This window comes from Camellia sinensis, chromosome 1 (assembly GCF_055761805.1).
Source record: "Camellia sinensis isolate YWXY chromosome 1, ASM5576180v1, whole genome shotgun sequence".
Taxonomy (NCBI): Eukaryota; Viridiplantae; Streptophyta; class Magnoliopsida; order Ericales; family Theaceae; genus Camellia; species Camellia sinensis.
In genome coordinates this window covers 7104368-7120546 of record NC_138961.1, presented here as the reverse complement: position 1 = coordinate 7120546, position 16179 = coordinate 7104368, and the positions used below count along the sequence as shown (strand labels likewise).

General features: G+C 31.9%; 1 protein-coding gene and 1 long non-coding RNA gene across 2 annotated transcripts; one reads left to right on the top strand and one right to left on the bottom strand.

Moving 5' to 3' along the window:
* Positions 1–3440: 3440 nt before the first annotated feature.
* Positions 3441–9022, bottom strand: LOC114288294 (uncharacterized). The gene is made up of 2 exons (XM_028231783.2): positions 8216–9022; positions 3441–4464 (listed from the first exon to the last, which is right to left on the bottom strand). The coding sequence occupies exons 1-2, from the start codon at positions 8672–8674 to the stop codon at positions 3814–3816; spliced, it is 1110 nt and encodes a 369-aa protein (XP_028087584.2). The 5' UTR covers positions 8675–9022; the 3' UTR covers positions 3441–3813.
* Positions 5687–6870, top strand: LOC145791387 (uncharacterized). Its single transcript, XR_014331137.1, has 3 exons — positions 5687–5934; positions 6063–6153; positions 6449–6870. It is a non-coding gene; the product is annotated as an uncharacterized LOC145791387 (long non-coding RNA).
* Positions 9023–16179: the final 7157 nt, after the last annotated feature.

The following is a 16179-nucleotide window of genomic DNA, read 5'->3' as shown; positions in this document are numbered from 1 at the left end:
TGATGAAGATGTTGATATTGATGAAGATCTCTGTGTTTTTTATGATAAAGATGAACTCAGGTTTGATGAAGAAAAATGAAGAAATACCCAAATGGGTATTCCAGATTTTCTGTGCTGCTCTCAAATGGGGAAGAAAATCTGGTGTGAGAAAAATCGGTTCCTCTTCATCATCTTTTTTGGGTATTTTCTCACAGAAAATCTGGATGGTGTCGATTCTTTTTTGGGTACTTTTGTTGAACCAATTTTGGATGTGAGAAAATCTGAATGTGAGAAAATACCCAAAGAAGAGGAACCAATTTTGTATTCCAGATTTTGGATGTGAAAAAAATAAATAAATAAATAAATAAAATTGTTGATGATGATGATGATGATGATGATGATGATGGTGATGATGTTGATGAAACCCAACTTGTGAATCTGTCTGCATTTTTCTTCTTCTTCTTCTCTTCTTTTTCTTTTTCTTCAGCTTCAGAAATGAAAAAAAAAAAAAAAAAGACACTAAAACGACGTCGTTTTGGTGTCGAGCCAAATTCGAGCCTCCGAATTTCGAGCTACGAATCGGAACTGCTTATTAAATCCCACAACCAAACCGTTAGGTCAATCATTATATATTATTCAGTAAAAATACTTAAATTTAAAAGATTTGCTAGTGGAAAAAAAGTTTACTAATAAATATAAAATGACTCGTTCAACATTTTAAAGTGGATCACTATGGTCCTGTTTGGTATAACTGTTAAAACAGATTATAGATTATATCTTAATAGATTATAAATTATAACTTTAATCAAAAGCCGTTAATCTGTTTGGTATAATTGTTGGATTATAGATTTAAGTTGTTAAGTAGTGTTTGTTAAATAAATTGTGAAGTAGCTTTTTTAATTAATTTTTATTTTTTATTATTCACTATTTGTCTACTTTTCTCATAAAAAATAATAATAATAGTTTATAGTCTATTTGGGTCTTTTCTATTTTTAAAAAAATATAAAATAAAAAAATATAAGAGTATAACCGTGAATTAACATGTCCACAGTAGAAACTGATAATCAGAAGTAAGGGGTGAGCAGCTTCTCAGAATCAGCTTTTTTGACTTAAAATAAGTTATTAGAATCAGAAACTGTTCGAAATAAGTTTAACCAAACAGTCTAAAATAACTTTTTAAAAATCAGAAACCATAAATTAACTCAAAAAATCCCCACCAAACACCTCCTATATGAACAAAGAAGCACAAGAGAATTACACGTCACCAAACTGAATGTGACTCGGTCAATCTGTGTGTCTGTTACGTGTCATTCATGTTTTAATACTCGTTTGGTTTCATAAAATTAAGTTTATTTTTTAAAAAATTAAATTTTTTATATTTTTATTTTTTAGATATACTTAATCTAGATGCATTACAAATTATAATATTTATGAATTTTTTTAACAAATTCATCCGACACAAAAAATAAATATATACATATATTCAATATATTTTCATATTATTATGTATTTATTAAATTTTTTAATTATTTTTCATAAATATTTTACTTTTTAGGTGCATCCAAATACTTCTAGAAAGAAAAAAAAAATTACTTAAAATATTAAAAAAAATTTTACTAAAGGCAAAAAAAAAACACAAATGAAAAAAACATTATATTCAAAAAATAAATCAAAACCAAACAACATGTAGAATAATTTATATTAAATTATTAAGATAATTAAGTATATTCAATCCCACAACCAAACTGTTAGGTCACCTCAATTTCTTGCCATTTTATATTCATTAAAAATACTTATACTCAGAGGTAAACTCACACGAACAAATAATTGATTACATTTAATCGTTACATAAACTAATTTTAAATTTTACCACATTTAACCCCCCAATTTTTATTCGTGATTAGTTATAAGCTTATAATTGTTATGGAGATGGATTTCTTTTTTCGTTGCGGACTTTCTCTTCTACTTGAGTTGTTTGAATAACTTTGCTGATAGGTTTTTCTGTCCAAATAAAAAGAAAGAAAAATAAAACTATAGTTAAATTTAAGACACGTGTTTTGCTCTATCACCATTTTTAATAACATTCGGCATTTTATTTGCAAAAAATTATATGATAATTTTGGAACAAATCTATGTGGTGTCCTAATTTTATTTTTATTAATTAAAACAATAAGATTCAGTGTTTGATTTTTGAGAGACAATGTTACAAATGTTATGCAATGAATAATGTGTAGTACTGTGTAGTACCTCGATACCACCAAATAGACTCATGAATTACGTGTTTGATAAAAACTAACAAAAAAATATTTTTTATAATTAACAAAATAAGTCTGTTTGAATTTAAAAATAATAATAATAAGTTTAAAATATAAAATAAAAATTTCAAACTAAAGTCTTATCAGTTTTTGTTAAAAATTGTTTTACACCAGCCTAATGTAATGTTAGGGAGATAAGGAAAAGGATTATCCCCAGCGCCTCACTTGACCCCACTTTTTTTGTTTTGCATTTTTATCTGTCGACTTTTTTTTTAATTTCTAATTTCTACTTTCAAGATCTTCACATCTAGTAAGATCTAAAAGTTAAAAACTTCTTAAAAATAATCACTACAAACCAAAAATATATATTTTTGAAAAAACATTTGCCAAGCCAGCAAGTCACCTAAGATGCTTGATTCACAATTTCCGTTTGGACCAATCAATAATTGCCAAGTGTACATATTTCCATAGGCGCAGCCCTGCCAAAAATATCAATTGCTGTTGGGACTCCAAGCCCAAACCAAATGGAGCCCAAGCTTCAATCTTCATCCACTACGCCACATAAACTACATATGAATAATATTTAACATATGCATTTTTTTTCAATATAAAAGCATTATTGCTTTTCAACAAACAATCAAGCCACAAAAATATAAATATAAATATACGAGCAATGCCACTCTTAAAAGAATTTCACAAAGCTCGCGATCAATTGCTTAAAATATGAAGGAAAAAAAAAAATGATGTTAAAAATAGAGAGAAAACTATATACAGTGTGGCTAGGAGTGTTCCATATTTATAGAGCTCGACATACCCCTTTATAACAAACAAGGTTGTCTTGTCTATTTTAAATACTATTAATTTTATAGAATGTCACGTTAACAACAAAAATAGAGGGAAATGATCCTAATGATTGAATACATTTTGCCTAACGTTGAAGGCTAGCTACATGTAGCTAGTGAATATGAGTTGAGCCAAAATGCCTAATCATATGCCTAGTGCATTGGAATTAAAAAAAGTGAATCACACTAGACATTTTAACTAACAAGTATTATATACCTAGTGCATTGGAGATGCTCTAAGGAGACCGCACCAACAGACGTTTTGCACACCAAAATGAAAAGATTGAAAGAGCAGAGTAATGTTATTAAAATGTTTGGTGAGCAGGGAAATATTATTAAATTATCTAGGATAAACAACAGAACAAAACACACTAATTCATCTCACTCCTTTTATTACAATCAATTGTAACTCTTATTTGGAAATAGTTTTCAGCACGGACATCGCTTTGCATATCAGTGAAATTTCATATACTAGTCTGCAAAGAGATGTTGAGCCAAGAAAAAAAAAATGTGCAGCTTAAGATGTGGCTTTTTAGAGGCCAATACATAGTGATATATTAAATTGTTTTTTGTGCATTACTAAATATAAAATAGAGACCTTTCCACTGTGTGTAGCCAGCCATAGTCATATAATTACACATGAGCACAATCAACTCGAAATAAGATAGATTGTTTTCACAAAACATTATTGACTAGAAACCGGATATAGGTTTTTTTTCACACATACCTGGGGGTGCTCACGTAAAATTATGTCTTGCAAAGCCATAAAGTTTTCCAGCAGCTGCCAATAACGAAAAGGGAATTGATATGAAGAGCAAAGCCCGGGCTCCATTGGGCGATATTGCCTTTATTGAGCACATATAAGAACCAAACAGAGCCAAAACTGAGATTTGAGGCCATGGCTTGAAAGGAAATTCATGCAGTAGGAATAGAGTCATGATCACTGATGCAATGAACACCATGGAATTGAACAACAGGAACGTACAAGGAAACAGTGGATATTGTTTATTCACTTGGATGCTGTCCGTCATGTAGGTATGAACGTAGCCCTCTTTGGGGCCATGGAAGTGAAATGGGACTTGGAAAGTTATTGCTGTGAAAAATATGGCAATCAGTAGCAACGCATTTCTGGATCTGATGATGGAGTTAACAGTGCTCATATCTGATGACCTGTTGGATAACCTTCTATAACTATAATCATCATTGTGCTTGCTTCTTTGATTAGTTAAATCACATGCTCTAGCTCCATCTTTTGGACCGATCTTGCTAAATTTGACATGCATATTCTCTGAATTAGGTAGATCACATGGTATGTCCAGAGTCACAGAACCACCAGAGTTCAAGGCCTTGGCATCCAGCAATTCGTTGATGAGCAATACTCTTAATGTCTGCAATTAAAGTAAGCGTGAGTTCTTCTATTTCTAAAAATAGAGCACAATATGAGAGATAATATACAAGAAAATGTAATATATAAGCAAACAGTCTAGATTTTTATAAGTTTCTTCTGTTTTTAAGGCTTTATTTATCATTCTTATTATATTCAGCTGTCTGGCTGATACAGTGACTAAAACTTTCTGTAAAGGGTTCATTATCTGAGAGCACCTGGAATATAGATATAGTTAAAGGACAACAACCGACAATGGTAGTGACCATCACTAGGTGAAGAGCAAGACAAGCTGGATCAGAGAGAAAGGCATTGAGAATTCTATATTAAAAGATGGTTGAAGCCTGTTGTCCATGGAGGAGGAGACCCTCTTATAATGTAAAATATGAGATAGACCATGCTAGTCAGATAAGATTAGGACAATTTCCCATAATCATTCAATAAAGAGCTTGTCACTCCGACTTTGCCATCTGCCAGGTCAAGCTGAAAAACTCTCCCTACCTCGAGTTACTAGAAGTCAGGACAATCCCAACAACTCAACACAGGGACAGATCCAAGATTCTGACATAGAGGGTGAGTATATATACTAACAAAAAGAAAAAATAAAATAAAAACTATGGACTAAACATTAATTTCTACAGCCACAAAAAGTAAAAATAAGATGAAAATATATATAAACAAGCATGTTTACTTGTATCCATGTTGACTTACAAAATCTACTAAAGTAATATACAATATTTTTCTCAATGAATGTGATCAACTAACTTACTGTATCCTCCATTTTCTTCTCCTCTATGTAGGTTAGGACTTGTAATCTAGACTAGTTATGCAAAATTAATTTCTTTTGTTATATTTTGTGCAAATATTTTAATTTTATACTTCCCATGTTTTATAAATATAGACAAACGTTTGTTTTAAAAAACCTTGACGAGATAGCCTCTTTAATTTGGAGATGACTAATAGCTAATACTACCTTTCCACCACTATAGAAAATGAGCTTTGCGAAAAAGGGGGGTGATTGTCCCCTTTGCCCCCCCTGTAGGTCCATCTTTGTCAATAAACACATGCTCTTAGCCACCAAACAAAAGGTCCCCAAAGTCTAAGACTATCTCCAACAGTTTACCAATTTTTTCATCAAATCTGAGTTAAAAAAAAAAAAAGGCAAGTTCCTCAATCTGATATTAGCCACTCCAACGGTGCATTGTAACTTTCATCAAAAAGGCACTGGACGTCTGGCAGGTCGACCGACAAGGCAACTGAAATTTTTTTTTCCCCTCCATGGCTGCTGCTGCTCTTCATTTTCTGTGTAATCCATGGCTGCTGCTCTTGCAGGGGATTGGGATCCAGGAAGCCCAAGCCTCAGCTCTGTAGCTCTCAAATTGAAACAGGTCTGTAGCTCTCAAATTGAAACAGGCCTTTTGCTGCTTTGTACACATTTACGAACCGAAAATTGTAAAAAGTTCACCAAGAAATTGTCAGTGAGCACTCTCTCTCTCTCTCTCTCTCTCTCTCTCTCTCTCAAATTGAAACAGCCCTTTAGTAGAGCTACCCTTGAACTGAAGACTTCTTCTCTTTCTCTCTCTTTCTCTTTCTCTTATTCAGGACTCAACTCAAGAGAGAGACAAAATCCAAAGAGCTCCGTCTTTCCCCCATCTGTGTCACCATGATCTCGTTGAATGGAAGCAGTTTTCTGGTAATTTCAATCAAACCCATTTCCAAATCCCTCAATTCAGCTTTCCAACTTTTGGGTCTTCCTTCTATTTTTCTTTTGACATTGATTCCCAAACTTTCAAACAATTTACTTTGTTCATTTCAAAATTATTGAATCAGATTGTTACAAGGAAAACAAAACCATTTCGTCAATTTCAATTTCAAGAACACCCATTTCTCTGCATCTCTCTTGTGCTTTTTGGCATTAACAAGGATCAAAATTTCGAGTCTGATCATTGAAATTTGTATAAAATTGAGGGTTGTTGATTTGAGCACAGAACAACTCGTTTGTTGGAGTTTCGAGAAGTTTATCTCAATCACAGAGAAGAGTCCATGCTCCACCAGTGGTGGTAGTCGCGGCTTCAAACCCGAACGGAAGGCCAGGGGAAACAAGAGAGAGTGAGAGAGAGAGAGTGCTTACTAAAGCTATTTGTGTCCAAACCATGGCTGCTGCTTTTCATTTTTGTGAAATCCGAACAACCGGGGGACAACTGGCCGGACATCTCTGGCCGGTAGTCCTGTGGCCCCCACACCCAACGGTCACACACACAGTGAATTGGTGAAAGGTAAGCCAAGTCCTTACTTTGGTGCAAGATTTAAAATATTCTCAATTTGATATTGTTTTGATGAGCTAAGAGCATCTCCAACGGTTCACTAAATTTTTCACTAAATCTGAGTAAAAAAAAGACCATTTTCTCAATCTGATACAAACTGCTCCAATGGTTGTTATCAAAACAGGGGTCGACCGGTCGGACGGTCGACCGGTTAGTGTATTTTTTTTTTTTTTACCTCTTTGAACCTTTTGACCTGTTTGAACCAACCTATTTGCAAGGGAACCGGTGGACCGGTTGGTCAACTGGTTATTCTCCCTCAACAGTCACGCACAGTAAATTGGTGAAATCTTCCCCCTGTTCTCACTTTGATGAAAAATTTGATGAATTCTCGTTTTGGTACCAATTTGATGAAACTATTGAAGCTGTAAAAAGTAACTTTTTCACCAAATTTCAAATCTGATGCAAGGTTTGGTAAAGCATTGCAGATGGTCTCAATTTGATATTGTTTTGATGAGCTAAGCAAGATCCTCATTTGGTGCAAGATTTAAGATATTCTCAATTTAATATCGTTGAAATCATTTGAGAGTTAAAAATTGTATTTTCACCAAATTTAAATCGGCAGTGATAGAGGGCCCGAAAGGGGGTGGCCCGAATGCCCCGAAATTTTTTTTTTTTTTTTTTTTTTCAGCAGACGAAGAAGAGAAGGAGGGGAGGGGAGGGGAGGGGAGGGGAGGGGGAGGAGGAGGAGGAGGGGGAGGAAGGACTGGAGGGGGCCTAAAAAATGGAGGAAGAAGACGGAGGAAGAAGAGGTGGCGATCGGCGACGAGCAGAGGCGGAGGCGGCGAGCAGAGGCGGCGGAGGCGGCGAGCAGAGGCGGCGAAGGCGACGAGCAGAGGCGGCGATCGGATCGGCGACGCGATCGGCGACCGGCGACGTCGACGATCAGAGCAGAGCAGCGAGGCGGCGAAGGCGGAGGCGCGGCGACCGGCGACGACGACGGCCTCTCCCTCTCCCTCTCTTTCTCTTTCTCTCCTTCTCTTTCTCTTTCTCTCAGACTGAGGAAGAAGAAGAAAAAAAAAAAAAAAAAAAAAATCAAAACCCAAAACGACGTCGTTTTGGGTTTTGAGCCAAATTCGAGCCACTAATTTCGGGCCCTCAAGCATTATTCAATTTAAATTTGGAGATGGTCTAAAGACAACAGATGAGGGCACAAAATTTGAGACATTCCTCTCTAGCCTTGCTACAAAATTAGAGGAAACCTATTTATCATTTCCTAGATTAAGTTAAATATAAACTTAATCTAGCTTTTTGTTTATGTAAATCTACATTTACTTTAATAACTTAAAAAAAAATATTGTGGATTTGACCTAAAAATTAAACAAATAATTTAGAATAAAAATAAATCAAAACGTTAACATTTAAATTGATAAAATAAAAAACTTAAGATGATTTTTTTTTTTTTTTTTGTAATTTCCCATAAAAGTAATTTACCTGGGGTTGTTTTGTATTTGCTGGAGTGGAAAGATGCAGAGCAGTGTTTCCTTCAAAATCCTTGCGACGGAAATCCCTAAACAAATTCAAATCGCCATAAAATTCAATCTCTGTTGCATCATCGAAACAGGTATTTGTCAAATTAACACTGGATTGCTGTTTCTCCCACTTTACAGAGAGGCTCTTCAACGCTGTAAACCCATTAGATTCGTAAGAAGAGTAAAGGGAGTGAAAGAGGTTACGAAGATCAATGTCGGTGATCACTTTAAACTCCAAACGAAGAAGCTTCTTCGTAAGGCCAAACGAAGAATGCCCGAGTCCTGGTTCCTCCTGATCGAAACGAAGCCCCTTCAGTTTAGTTTCCAGCACCTTAACCTCTCCTCCGTCCTCCTCCTCCTCCTCCGCTTTCCCCTCCGCATGATGATCTAGTGGGAAGCGATTTGAGGAAACTATTTCCATATGCACAGAGTTGTACAGCTCAACCTCTTTCTCTCTCAACCAAACAAGACCTAACAATGCCAAGTGTGCATTCGTCAAATTCTAGTATATACACCCAAAAAACGAAATAAAGAGGAAATTCTCAAACTGAAAAAAAAAAAAGATGCACTTGCGTGTAGCGTTCTGTTTGTTTTCATGATATGTTAATTTGTAAAACTTTTTATTTTTATAGTGTTTGTTTAGGAAATGATAAATTACAAATGAAAAATGTTTAAGAGGCTGACATTTTTTTTGTAATTTAATCCAAAATCTGACAAATGTTCATTTTTAACTAGTTAAACACTCAATGATACAGGATTTACCGTTCTTACTCCATCTTTATTGATGTATTTGTGGGCGTAAAATATGAGTGTCTAGTATTATTAATTACAAATATATTTCTTAAGATTTTTTTAAAATATAAATTACTCTTTGTACTTATGAAAATTACATTTCACTCTTTAAAATTTCTTAAAATATAAATTATTCTTTGTGGTTATAAAAATAACATCTTGCCCCCTTAAGGTTTCTAATTTCGTAAATACTCCATTTTATTAATAAATTATTAAATTAGTTAACAGTTTTTAATGATGCCAAAATTTTATTTCAATTAATAATTCAAGTAATTTTATTATTATATAAGAAAACAATTACAAATTTTATTTTTCAGTTAATTTGGTTAAAAAAAATTCTAACAATAAGGTGGGAATTTTTAATTTTTCAAATCATATGAAGCAATTCGTATTTTATACAAATTTTCAAGTGATATATTTGTAATTTATCCTTTAAAAAATTATGTTAATATGATAATCATATATTTTTATTTTATTCTGCTTATTTAAAAAATAAATAATTTATTTTTTAAAATATATTTTATTATTAAAATTTTTAAACTCAAACGTAATAAAATAAATAAGTCATAATTATTTGATTAGTTTTTATTTTTCTTATGAACGGTATACATGAACAATCCTATTAAATAAATGATTTAGCTCATCAAATCACGACTGTACAACACTCGTCAATACAGACGAAAAATAGAGGTGATTAACAATTGCTGGAGCGGTAACATACAATTTTATTTTTTATTTTTTTTAAATAGAATATGTGCCAATGGATGCAGCTCCATGTTGCTGTTTATGAGTTCAAATAATTTTTAAAATATGATTATTAAAAGTTAAAGAAATAAAAGATTATTTGGAGTGTCTTAAATAAGTGTACTTTTTATTTTTTTAAATTAAAAAGTTGAGAAAAAAAATATAGATATTTGGATTAACTTTTTGTCTTTTTACGAAAAAATGTGTAATAAAAAATTGTATAAATAAAGTGTATAGTGGAAGAAAGTTGAGTGGTTGTACAGCTGCCCTGCTGCCCCAACATGTCTTACCCAGAAAATAATTGCCTCCTCCGAGGCAAAGTGTTTGGACAGTGATGGTCGGTCCGTGAGGGCCACCATGAGTCTCATTTTAATAATCTGAACCGTACAATATGTACAACTCGTCGAGTATTATCTGCTTGTAAAAAATCACGTTGATCGGATATCGATAACTATATGATCATATTAGTTTTTTTTAACAATTAACTATCACACCATCCGTTTTGTTTATACAAAAATGATTTGATCATATAGTTGACGATATCCGATCAACATGATTTTTTTATAGGCATATATTACTCGACGAGTTCTACATATTGCACGATTCGGATTATCAAACGGAACCCTTAGTGAGCCCCCAAAGGCCTAACATTACCATCAAACTTTGGCCCTTTACATATGTTTTTTTTTTTTTTTTTGGCCCAAAAAGTGCATAATGGCCTTCCTGCTTCACAGGTACGGCTGACAACATCCATCAAACTTTTGTATTATAAAAATATATAAAGTATTTTTTTAGTATTTTTTATTTGTGAATAGTAATGACTTTTTTACTTTTTGTGTAACTTTTAATTTTTTAGATTATTTTAGATTTGCCAAACCAACCCAAGTGTTTCTAATTTCTACTGAAAAATGTAAATCTCTTAACCCTATAATGGTTGTCATCATAGATATAACTCATATCTCATTAATTTTAAATTCAATATTGCGTTTGTTTGGGCGATAAACCAAATGTTATAACTGGACTATATATGGTACACATTCTAAGAGAGGTATGTATCATAGAATTTCCTTTTTTTCATTTGCTAATTGTGTAAGGATCAGATGAATTTCTAAGAAGCTCATTAGAGACCGCTGACAGTACAATGACGTGTGGCTAAGATCATAAGGAGCAATAAAAAGTAAAAGTCTCCCTTGTAGAAGGAGATTCACATAATACAAGAGGAACGTCTGATTCATCTTCATTTAACGGTAGAAACATCAAGACAACAGATACAGGAGTATAGATCAGGCTTACTAGATGGTAAGTCCGTCCGATCAATCTGATCCAATGAATACAATGCTTGGCAAGTTTGCCACTAACATCTGACATAATCTAAGGTGTCTATAAAAGGATGATCCAACGATTAAAGGCAAATGCAACTTAATCACTTGCTCGACTAGAGCCAAGAACGAGTAGAACCCTCGAATCAAACATTGATCCAATAAATAGGATTCAAGTTAGAAAAACCATAAAAGTCGAAGCAGGTAAACACAAAGGAGGACAAACCATGGATAATTTAAGAACCCTCTTTTAAATACAAATTCTCGTGGCCAAACAATATTCTGACTTGATCGCCGAAGGGTCCTCCTAACCAATCCTGGTGTCGGGGGTGATCACTGACGTTTTGACTTCTCTTGGCAGAGTAAAGAAAGGGATATGTAATCTCACTTTCCCTGTGGATAAAAATTTTATCTTTCACACTAACCCATTGTAATTTTAGGGAGTTCAAATTTATTAAAGTTTCAGATCTCAACTTTACGATGAAATTGATCCATTATTAGATTAACTTGAATATATTTCGATGATCTAAACTGTTCATCTTATATGACTAATTAAGAAAATTACCAATGCAAAAAATCAAATTGATCTAATATCGATTATCATACTATTAAAATATTTTTATATACATTTCACATATTTTTAATGATAGACAATCCATCTATTATAATATGTGTGTGTGTGTGATTTAGCAGTTGTTTGGGATGACCTAAATAAGTGTACTTTTTGTCTTTTTATGAAAAGATGTGCAGAAAAGTAGAGAGGTGATGTGATGAAAAAAATAAAAAGATGAATTATTTTTGGGTTGCCAAACTTGGCCTTAATCATGTAATTATTTATATCTGATTAACCTAATTTTTTGCGTATAAATTCTTCACAGTTTATCATATGAGATGAATGGTTTAGAACATTGACATAGATACAAATTAGTCACATACATAATAAGTCAACCTTGTTTGTGAACTTGAGATATTCAAATTTAACAGGTCCAAACTTGTTTTAACTATATTATTAAGTTAAATATTAGTTAAGACGTGCTAACTGTAGTTCAAAAATATTTTGATGAAAAAATATATAATATTACCAAATGTCTGTATTTAATTTCATGAAAAACATTTGCTATTCCTATTAAATTTGTAGGATTGGATTATCTCAAATTGGCCATCCAATTATAATTGAGAGAGTATTTGAGTTTAGTGGGACCATTTTGGAGCCAACATTGGTGATCCGAATCGTTCACTTTTTAGGACTCGTTGAGTAACGTATTTATGCAAAAAATTAAAAATAATTTGACATCAGTAACAGTATGTTTGAATCACATTTATTTTTTTAAAAAAATAATTAATAATTATAATTTCAAGAGTGGTCATTCATTTTTTATAGCACATATACGATTCATAAATATAGTTATTGATATTCGATCATCTTAATTGTTTTACATAAATATTCTATTTAATAAATATTTAAAAGTAAACAATTCGAATGACCAAGATGAGCCCTAAAATAGAACTACTAATAAGTACACACCTTTTATGTTTATGGATCACATCACCTCTCTATTTTTTGCATATCTTTTCATAAAAATTCAAAAAATGCACTTATTTAGATCATTTCAAACCACCCAGTTTGACAAGTGAGGTGGGACTCAACATCATATTTTAGTCTAAAAGTTAACAAGTCAATAAAAAAATCTAAAAATCTAACAAATTATACAAAAAAATTCAAAAATTTCATTTTTTCTCTATTTTTTACATATCTTTCCTTAAAAAATTAAAAAGTCATCACAAACATACTAATTTATTTACCTCATAGTTTAACCATAAAACCAAAAAATTACTAAAATATGTTTCCAAACGAGGCGAAAATAAGTTAAAAAATTAATAAGACAAAAATCTTACATCCAAATAATAATTATTTTGCTTTTTTTCTCATAAAATTATAAAAAAAATTAAATTAAAATTTTAAGCAATATTTTTTTAACTATATTAAAATAACTAAAAAAATTAAAAAATTAGAGCTCATTTGGGAAGGGATGGTTTGGGCTTTTTTGGCTAAAATAGTTATAAAAAATAAAATAGACTTTTTAGCTCAATAAGACAAAATATCACATCTAATTCATAATCATTACATTTTTTATTTCACAAAAATAACAAAAAAACAAAAAATCATTCTTAAACGAGACTTTTTAACCCAAATTAAAATAATTAAAAAAATCAAAAAATAAAAAAACTAACTCACTATCCAAACCAATCCTTAGACTAAGGCATTGTTTGGGAACAAATTATTTTAATAATTTTTTGACTTTTTAACTAAAATATGAGATAAAAAATTAATATATTTAGAATAATTTTTAAATTTTTTATAAAAATATGTGAAAAAAATAAAATTTTTAATTTTTTAATATAAACTATAAATTTTAATTTTTTTTTAATAACTGTTTCACTTTTAAACTAAAATAACGACCTGCAAACGAGGCGTAAAAAGGTTATTGCCGTGTGTTATTGATTGAGCCGTTATTGCTTCCACATTTCTTTAACTACTACGCGTGAGGGAAACGTATTTTGATAAACGCGTCAATTTTTGGACCTTTGACTGCTCAACAAATTTTTTTTTTTCTCGTCCTTTTGTTTTTATGTCTTTTCCACGTCTGATTGTTTTGTCTTTTACCCTTGTTCAACGAAGTTTCGTTGTGTAGATGTCGTGTGTTCAACGAAGTTTCGTTGGGGACACAATGTCATTGTTAGTAGGGAGTTTCAGTTTTTTGAATTAAATTGTTTTAAAATTAAGTTTTTTATATTGGGTTTTTTTTTAAAAGTCTCTTATATTAAGATTTTATAACATAAAGAACATTTAATATTTTCATAATGTCTAAAGTTCTTCAAATTGATCCAAAGAAAATTGATCCAGAAAAATTTTGTCCAGAGAAATTCTGAACTTCCAAAGAATTTTTCTGGGTTCAACCCAAAGAAAATTCAAATTTCTCTGGGTTCAGTTTGACCAATTTTCTCTATTTCTCTGATCTTCTAGAGAATTTCTCAGAGAAAATTTACACAATGGCCAAAATCTCAGAAAATTTCTCTGGATAGAATTTTTTTGACAAACTAATTACTACCAAATCTGTGAAATGAAAAAATTCATTCTCCACTCTCCTTATGATAATTTATATATAAATGAGTCAAAAACATAAACAAAAAGTCATATTATCCATGATAATAGAGGACTCCCATCAGCCAAAACCGAATCCGAAAACAAAATACTTGATCCAAATCTTCACATCATCTGAGGCAACATAAGTTCTTGATTAGCCAGCACCAACAAGAGAAGATGGAATAGTTGCTGAAAAAATGTAGTCAAGACCAGAAGGAGAATGAAAATGTAGAACAAGGAATGAGAAAATCCTTCAATTGTGACCATGACTGCCAATTAGATTGAAGGGAAGAAAAGGAAAGGAAAGGGAGAAGGTATGGAGGAAGCTGCTGTGAAAATTGAAACGGAAAGGGAGAAGGTTGGTCCAGAGAAAATGAATGAAGAATTTCTCTGGATCACTCTAAGCCAGAGAAATTCTCTCAAAATCAATGAAATTCCTAAAGAAACATTTCCAGAGAAATTCTCTTTAATCCAGATAAATTTCCTTTCAACCCAGAAAAATTCACAAAAACTCAGAGAAATTTTCAAAAATTCATAAAAACCCAGAGAAATTTCCCTTGCGTGATTTCCTCAAAAACTCACTTCAAATTGATGTCCATCCATGGGATTTGAATGATGGATAGGCAGACAAAACACTGTATTGCATCGTAACCATCAACACGTCTCGGCGGGAAAAGGTACGAGAGTTCACACAACAACATCCCCAAGACCCACACTCTACATGAGCATGACGTTTATCTCACCATCACCGTATCATCGGCGCTGGATTTGGAATGTGACGCCATGGCCAAGACTCCCATGCATGAACCATCAAAGCCCCAGTAATAGCATCAACACTCCATCCCCAACAAAGAATCAATGCTAGCAACCAACTACACCTCAAGAGATGTACTCACCATCTGTAAACATGAAGAGCCACGCTTCATCTTCATCCACCTAAACACAATCAGCCATGATCAGTGAACCCCCAGAACAGGGGAAAAAAAACCTTCGAGATGAGCCATACCTATGTCTCTATATGGTTGTTTCTTCTTCTGCGGGACGTCTTTGGAGTGGCCGACGAAGTGGCAAGCAGTGATACCCGTGGAGAGGTCCCAGAGACGGAGCTAAGAGTCCCAACTGTGAATTAGAGAGTTTAGGGACACAAACCACCTTCGATAGTTTAGGGACAAAGAGTCAAATTTCTCTGATATATGTTTAGGGACCTTAGACATCAAAAAATAATTTTGTGGATCTCTTCCATTACGAAAAGTGAGAGAGGGACCCTAGACTAATTTTTCCTTTTATTTTTTTGTTTTTGGTAATATTTTTAAAATTTTAAGTATTTTTTTTAACTTTTTAGATATGCCTTACTTAGATATATCTAAAAAATAAAATATTTGTAATAAAATATTTTTTTTTAAATTAATAAATACATAAAAATATGAAAAATATATTAAATTTTTATATTTTTTTATATTTTTGGTATTTAATGATTTTTTTTTAAAAAAAATTATACTTTTTAAGTATATTTATGTTAGATGTGTTTAAAAATTAAAAAAAAATGTTTAAAATATTTAAAAAATTAAATAAGAAAATGCAATATTCTAAAAAGTAAATTATAAAAACCAAAAACAAACAGAGTGAATGTTTGTTGTGTTTCTTTTTTTATGTGAGTCATCGATGATGACGGTTGAGCGTGAGTGGGGGAAAAAAAATTATTTAAAATACAAATTATTTCTACACTCACTCATTCATGTTATTAATTGGATGACAAATTATTTAATTTAGTAATTAAATTCTTATCAAATAGCTTTTCAGCTTAAAAGATTCAGATTCAATTTTAGTATTTAATTTTTAATTTTTAACTTTCTCAGATACTATCTAAATGTAATTCTTAAAATACAAGCATTTAAATCTGGACCACATAATTTTTTTTCTTAATAT